The sequence below is a fragment of the Trichechus manatus genome, unplaced genomic scaffold, assembly GCF_000243295.1.
Source record: "Trichechus manatus latirostris isolate Lorelei unplaced genomic scaffold, TriManLat1.0 scaffold00014, whole genome shotgun sequence".
Classification (NCBI taxonomy): Eukaryota; Metazoa; Chordata; class Mammalia; order Sirenia; family Trichechidae; genus Trichechus; species Trichechus manatus.
The window spans coordinates 25,471,006-25,479,466 of NW_004443950.1; the positions used below are offsets into that span (position 1 = coordinate 25,471,006).

The 8,461-nt window shown below is 38.4% G+C and overlaps 1 protein-coding gene across 1 annotated transcript in view; it reads right to left on the bottom strand.

Annotated features, from left to right (window-relative positions):
• Nucleotides 1-8,461, bottom strand: part of ITFG1 (integrin alpha FG-GAP repeat containing 1) — a 202,474-nt gene that overhangs the window by 117,360 nt on the left and 76,653 nt on the right. The window contains exon 8 of the mRNA XM_012554181.2: nt 7,143-7,224. Coding sequence (XP_012409635.1) covers nt 7,143-7,224 — 82 coding nt within the window. The remainder of the gene's footprint in view (nt 1-7,142; nt 7,225-8,461) is intronic.

The window sequence follows — 8,461 nt, forward strand, 5'->3', positions numbered from 1 at the left end:
TATTTGATAAAATTCAACATCCATTCATGATAAAAACTAATTAAAAAACTAGGAATAGAGGGGAATTTCCTCAACTTGATAAAGAATATCTACAAAACACCTCAAGCTAACATTCTACTTAACGGTGAGAAACCAGATGCTCGCCCCGCAAGACCAGGAGCAAAACAAGGCTGTTCTCTCACCACTCCTATTCCACACTGTGCTGGGAGTCTCAGCAAATGCAATGGGAAAAGAAAAGGAAATAAATGTTACACAGATTTGGAAGAAAGAAAGAAGGCTGCCTTTGTTCACAGATGATAAGGCTGTCAAAACAGAAAATCTCAAAGACTGACAAAAAAACTGGAACTCATAAGTGATTACAACAAATGGCAAGATAGAAGGTTAGTATACGAAAGTCAATTGTTTTCCTATATATCAGCAATGAATAATTGGATTTTGAAATTAAAAACAACACTATTTACATTAACACACACAAAAAAGAAAAAAACACAAAGGAACAAATCTAACAAACTATGCACAAGAACTATATGAGGAAAAACTATAAAATTCTGCCGAAAGAAATCAAAGATCTAAGTAGATGGACAGATATTCCACGTTTATGGATAGAAAACTCAGTATTATTAAAATGTAAATTCTTTCTAACATGATCTATAGATTCAACAATCTCAATCAAAATTCTAGCAAATTATTTTGTGGATATTGACAGACTGATTCTAAAGTTTATACCGGAAGGCAAAAGTCCCAGAATAGCCAACATAATAACATCAATGAAAAACAAAGTTGGAGGAGTGACATAACCTGACTTCAAGACTTAATATAAAGCTGCAGTGTGGTATTGTGAAAGAACAGACAAACTCATCAGTAGAACAGACGAGAGAGCTCAGAAACAGTTCCACACAAATACAGTCAACTGAGTTTTGACAAAGGAGCAAAGGCAATCCAATGGAGAAAGGATTATCTTTTCAACAAATGGTGCTGAAACAACTGGACATCCACACCAAAAAAATCAATCTAGACACAGAACTGACACCTTTCACAAAAATTAACTAAACTGGAACACTGCCCTAAACGTTAAATGCAAAACTATACTACTTCTAGAAGATAACACAGGGAGAAATCTAGGTGACTTTGGTTTGGCTATAACCTTTTAGCTACAAAACCAAAAGCATGATCTATGAAAAAAAATTTGTAAGTTAGACTTTAGTAAAATGAAAATCTTCTGTTCTGCAAAGGGCATTGTTAAAGAGAATGAAAAGACAAGCCACAGAATGGGAGAAAATATTTGCAAAGCACATATCTAACAAAGATTTGTGTTAAAAAAATATATACCAACCACATTAAAAATGGGCAAAATGTCTGAACAGATATCTCACCACAAAAAGACATACAGATGGCAAATAAGCGTATGAAAAGATGTTCGACATCATATGTCATTAGGGAATTGCAGATTAAAACAACAGATACCTCTACGTACATTAGAACGGCTAAGATCCGAAACACTGACACCGCCAAATGCTGGTGAGGATGTGGAGCAACAGGAACTCTCATTCATTATGGGTGTGAATGCAAAATAGTAGTTACTTTGGAAGACACTTTGGCAGTTTTTGACAAAGCTAAGTATGGGCTTATATGCTCCAGCAACTGCACTCGTAGGTATTTGCCCAAATAAGATGAAAACTTATGTCCACCAAAAACCCTGTATGCAAATATCCATAGCAGCTTTATTCATAACTGCCAACACCAGAAAGCAGTCAACATGTCTCTAAATAGATGACCGGATAAACAAACTGCAGTACATCTGTACAGTGGAATATTATTCAATGATAAAAAAAGAAACGAGCTAAGAAGCTTCAAAAAACATGGAGGAAGATTAAATGCATATTTCTAAGTGAAAGAAACCAGTATGAAAAGGCTAAATACTGTATGAGTCCAACTATATGACATTCTGGAAAAGGCAAAACTATTGAGACAGTTAAAAGACTAACGGATGCCAGAGGTCTGAGTGGGGGTGGGTGGGTGATGAACAGGCAGAGCACTGGGGGTTTTGAGGACACTAAAATTATTCTTTCTGCTACTGGACCAATAAGCAACATCATGATAAACAGAGAAAATACTGAAGTTGTCAATGATTTCATTTTACTTGGATCCACAATCAACGCTCATGGAAGCAGCAGTCAAGAAATCCAACAATGCACTGCACTGGGCAAATCCACTGCAAAAGATCTCTTTAAAGTGTTAAAAAGCAAAGATGTCACTTTAAAGACTAAAGTGTGCCTGAACCAAGCCACGGTGCTTTCAATCGCCTCATATGCATGCAAAAGTTGGACAATGAATAAGGAAGACGAAAGAAGGATCAAGGTCTTTGAATTACGGTGTTGGCGAAGAATATTGAATATACCATGGACTGCCAGAAGAACAAACAAATCTATCTTAGAAGAAGTACAGCCAGAAAGCTCCTTAGAAATAAGGATGGTGAGACTTCATCTCACATACTTTGGACATGTTATCAGGAGGGGCCAGGCCCTGGGGAAGGGCATCATGCTTGGTAACGTAGAGGGTCAGCAAAAAAGAGGAAGACCCTCAACAAGATGGACTGACACAGTCGCTGTAACAATGGGTTCAAGCATAACAAAGATTGTGAGGATGGCACAGGACCGGGTAGTGTTTTGTTCTGTTGCACACAGGGTCACTGTGAGTTGGAACCTACTCAATGGCACTTAACAACTGTAATAGTGGATACATGACATAATACATTTGTCAAAACCCAGAGAAGTGTACAACACAAAGAGGGAATCCTAATGTAAACTGGAGACTTTCGTTAATACTGATGTATCAATACTGGTTCATCAACTGTAACAAAAGTACTATACCAATGCAAAATGCTAATAATAGGGGAAACTGTGTGCAGGGGTCGGGGGCTGGGGTATATATGGAAACTACTCTGTACTCTCTGTACAGTTTTTCTGTAAACCTAAAACTTCTCTAAATATAAAGTCTATTAAAATATACTGTTTAAACCAGCCTCTCTTTTGATATATATACAAATCTCAGGCACCTCAGAGATTTCAACATTCCACAACCAAGAACCATTACCTTCCGCATATCCCACCAGACCTGATTTGGTTCACTCTACTTTCTAAAGTTAATAAAAGAAGGCATTAAAACGGGCAGTTCAAAATGGTTCTAATACTTCCCACTACTTACCTAGAATAAAATCAACATTTGTTCATGTCTTATTCGTTTAGTAATCAAATATATTCACAGTCCATTTGTATATATTTCTACATTTTTACAGAAGCTCTCTATTTAAGCCAATCTGGTTTATTCACCAGTCACTAACCGTGCCGGGTGTCAAGTCAAGGTCCAAGGCCGCCAAGAAAGACACGACTCACACACAGGCATTGAGTGGAATAACGCTTTACTCACATGGAGAAGACACAGAGCAGGATCAGCTTCAACAGTGGGTGTCAGTCCTCCTTGGCCAGTGGGCCACTTCCCATAGCAGCCAACACAGGGACGATGGTCTGCAAACACCCCTGTCATGCTGCAGGAGAGGGACCCTCTTCCCTCCGCACCAGAACAGATATAGATACGAGGTTGGCCAGGTGCTACATAACGCAGACATTTAGCTAATCAGTGTCTGGGAACGTTGGCGTGCTCAGAGTAAGAGAGGATGGATGTGCTGACAGGCCATCAGCTATTACAATAAAATGTGTTTGCACCAAGATGCCCTGGAGAAAAGTCAGCTCACACTCTCATTCTGTCTAAGAAGCCAGGTGGACACATCTGGCCCTAAGCACAAGGTTCATCTGCGGGTGACAGGGAAAGATGGCAGGCTGCGTGCAGACGGCCCCTTTGCACAGTCTATCTTCTGACTCCTTCTGGGACCCAACAGACAGAGAAGCAAAACAACTAACATTGTTGGTATGCCCACTGTCCATTTTGAACACTGAGCTGCACGTCTATGGCATGGTGTATGACTCTGATGGATGTCACTTCTGAACACCATTTGGGGGCCGCGTCCTTCACTGACTCCTTCAGGGACTGTAACGCACTGGCTGTGCACCATGTCTGGCTGGAAGGTAGAACCTGTGCAACTGCCTGGGGTGAGGCCTGAAAAATCACACACACATTTTCATCCAGAAGCTGAACTTCCCAACTCCAGGTTTTCCTATCTCCACATATTTTTAGCCAAACTTTGGAATTGCTTCGAAGCCCTGAACAAAATCCTACCTCTTCCATGAGGCTTTCTGGGGTTGGTACTGCTACAACACTTAGACTACACTTGTCTGTGGCATTAATTTCATAATTAACAATGAGATGCATTCTGGCTTCTCTTACACTGTTGCAGTTAAAACAAAATAAAAAAAACAAACCCACTGCTGTTGAGTCGATTCCAACTCACAGCGACCCTATAGGACAGAGCAGAACCGCCCCACAGGGTTTCCAAGGAGCGGCTGGTGGATTCAAACTGCTGATCTTTTGGTTAACAGCTGAGCTCTTAACCACTGCACCACCAGGGCTCCTTGTTGCAGTTATTTGTTCCTTTATTCTTGTATTTATTTTTTACATATTTATCTTTTGTCTCCCGAATCAGACTGTACATTTCTTAAAGGCAAGGACTTTATACCTTAAAAATCCCAGCTTTCTCACACAGTATTCAGCACAATATCTTAAGCTTAGTATTTTAAGCACAACAGAGATATAACATTTGCATTTTTGTAGGAGTTAAAGGCCCTGTGAAAGTACATGGTAATGGAATTCAGAAGACTGGCCGCAACAAAATACTAACAACACTTGAAACAATTTACTGGTTGGTAAGTACATACTTTGGTTTCTTTCTTGCTATGATTGGTTATTATCTTCTGTAGTTTGCTTTTTCATCATTAAATTAATATAACCACAGAGCCAAAAATTTAGAGAATAGTCTGTTATCATACTTTAATACAACTATTACTACCATTTTGATGTTTTTCTTTCTAGTCTTTTTTTTTTTTTTAAATGATTATATTATACATTTAATTTAATGTTCTTCTCTTTTTCCTAACAGAGTCTTCACAACCATCAATTTTATTGGCTACAGAACATTCTATGGAATTTTATTCAGTTGATTTCTGGAAATGTTTTTCTTTCTTAGAATAAAGGAAATCAGTAACACTGTAATTAGTTTGAATAATGATTCCTGTCTTTACTCAGTGAAGGTCCCTGATCTGTCGAACCCTGAGCCACCCTACGTGTCCCTCTTTGGCTATGCGAGAACAGCCTAAGTTCAGAGTAGATTTCTCATCTTTTAAAATCTATTTCATGTTAGCAGCTGTGAGCCTCACCATAACTGTAAAGATATTCTGTTACTGCAAAACTTACATGAGATGGGAGCTATTTCAACACTTGTTTGGTACAGGTTTCCCCCTTTCACCTATATCATTTATTCAACTGTGTGCTTTCTCTATCTGCCGAGCAGCAAATTTCTGAAATCATGTTGACTTTCCTTGCTATCAGTTACTTCCCTTGCCTTGGTTCAAAAGGAGTGGGTGGGTAGGTGAATGGAGAGTAGGATAAAACTCACAGACACACTCAAATGTACACTTTTATAGGAAAATGCATATTTTATGTATATTAATATTCATAACTTTATTCAATGCCATCTTTTCTTTTGACACACTGGGAGTATTATATTTTGACAATACCCAACTAAAAATACATGGACTTTAAAAAAGGCATTGTGGGATATTTATAAAAATGTTACTGATACATTAAAAAAAGTTTACTGATAAACTATCTAAAGTTATAAAACAGGAAAGAGATATACTTGTTTTTTAATTTGATTATATCCTATATTCTGCAGGTTTTTAAAACACTAACATGTTAATGTCTACATCTGTGGTTAGCAGTTTTCTAAAATTTGTAAACATGACTAATTTGGAGGCTCTTGGGGGCTGATGGAGGGGTCAGAGAGCGTGCAAAGCCCTGGAGAGTTATATAGTGTACATTACACTCTTTCCCCAGGGCAAGACTTGCTAATGACTTTGCCATCTCCCAAGATTAATAATCATTGTTTTAATTGAGTTCATTAATCCAGCTAATAAAATCAATCAGCAAATTAAAAAAAAAAAAACCAAAAACAAACTTGTATTCTATCACTTGACTATCTGCATCAAAAAGTGTAAACTAAAATTTACCCAAAACTAAAATTATATTCACCTTAATAAACTACAGTACAGGACAACACAGTGGAGTGTGTGTTAATGTCCATCAAACAACACTATCACACCTCCTGCTTTTGCTGCCTTGGGATACAGCTCCACAACACTGACCAACGAGCTAATCTAGTGGACTGAGTAAAGAGCATCAACACTAAAAAACAGATGAGTCCGATGGAAAGACTCAAACCACAGAAATAATTCCTTGTGTTCTTCCTGTGAGCTGACACTGCTTTACCCACACTATCTTCGCAACGGCCTTGTGCAGTGGGTATTACCATCATCCCATTTTATAAATGAGGAAAAAGAGGCCTCTGGATATGACATCTCATCTACATTTTGAAGAACAGGCTGAGGTGTTCCTTGGCAAAATGAAGGAGCAGGAGGATGAGAGTGAGCTTTGGACATTTTGCAGGGGGTGGACTAGACCACTTTCCCATCTAATACAAAAATCCTTTTAACAGTGACCCTGACAAATGATGAAAGAGCTGTATGTTTTGTGAGTTCCTAACAAAAATGAGCTTGACTTACTGTGTGGAGTCTTATAAAAAACAAAAATTCACATGTCCTCTTGTGCAAAATTCATAATAGATGTTACTCTTCTCTGGAATTAAAATGTAAATAAAAAACGACTTTTAATATTCAGGTTTTAAGAGGTCAGATTAACTCCTCCAATTCTATCTGTTCCATATATTCTGGATATATGTAAAGAATTAACAATAATTACTTTTTGGTATTCTCTAGAAAATCCTCAATAGGCTTCCCTAATTTGCATGCCATAAACTACACCTTACTGTATTCGGGAACTGATGACACGCCATGTAACATACTAGAATAGGCATCTTTTCAATCTGTAATAGTTCTGAAAACACTGAAGTTATTGTCTGACATGTGACCAGGTCACAGAGACAGGGAGAATATAAAAGGTGAAAACAATCTTACCAAAGTCTGCAAATGCCGACTGTCCAACCACCACCATATTTTGAGGTTTTTCAAGTATACTACTGGCAGAGAAATTTCCATCCTGTTAAAGGCAGAAAATTTTGGATTAGACCACCATAATCTACTCATTTGTCAGATGTGGAACAAAACGTTTCAACTGAAGCAGGGAAATACATAGTTTAAAGCTTTGGTGAACTGCACAAAATTATTCCAATCATCTACTTTCATCATAAAATAAAAGAAGCTGCTGGGAGGTGACGAAGATGAGCATTTAGAGTGTTTTCCTTGCCGGTGATTCTGGCTGGATGCTCTTTACCGAGTCATCATCAGAACTTCAGATGCAATGAGTGTCTTCTACTTTCAAGTACTGTGGGAGGCTTTGGGAATGGAAGGAAGTAGGAAACATAGTTTCTACCTTCAAAGAGCTTAGAGTTTATCTGGGAGAGAGCATGTAAGTCAAGAAGGCAGAATTTCTCAAGGTAACATGTAAGTGGTACAAGTAAGTAGCAAAAGCACTATCTTTTATGGATTTCAAGGAAATAAGGCTCTATGTTGGGGACAATTAAAAAAAGGTGTCAAAGTGAAATAAGAACGGTACTGTTCCTTAAAGGGTCACTTGTTTCCAACTCAAGTTGATGTATCAATGAGAAGAGAAGCAAAGGGTTACAATAGCTGTCACACAGTCATCAGAGGCAGCCAGGCTGAAGAGACAAGGAGAACCCATCACTGATCCCTCGTTTTAGTCACTCTTTCCAAAATGGAGCCGTATACACCTGACTTCCAAAAATAACATGCATTACTTTAAATTACTGTCTTTTCTTTTCATAATTTCAGATTATTACACACACAAAAATAAACCAAAACACCAAATTCGGGATTTTGAGCCTCGATTTTCTAGAGAACTCTCTTCTTATCACTAAAAACTTAATTCACTGATGATATACTGACTCTGCTTCCTATAGACCGACACACTTTTGAATGATTTTTTCCCTTCTTTGTTCCCCTAAGGTCACTGTAGATCTGCAAGTCAATCTCGTGAGAAATCATTTCTGACCTTTACAGAGAAAGGCACTGGAACCACAGAAGCACAAACACCAAATGCTTGTGGACCACGAGTGAGTAAGATTTGTCTTCTGACAGGCAATTTTCCACCCATTTTAACACTCCATCTTCCACATGCAGAAACACGTTTCCCCTGCCATGACCGATGCAGCCGAGGGACTTCTCACGTCTTCTCTACAGAATTCTCATTCCCGGGAATGTCTTCAGTCTCACGGCCCCCTCTGCTCTTTCTCATTCCCGGGAATGTCTTCAGTCTC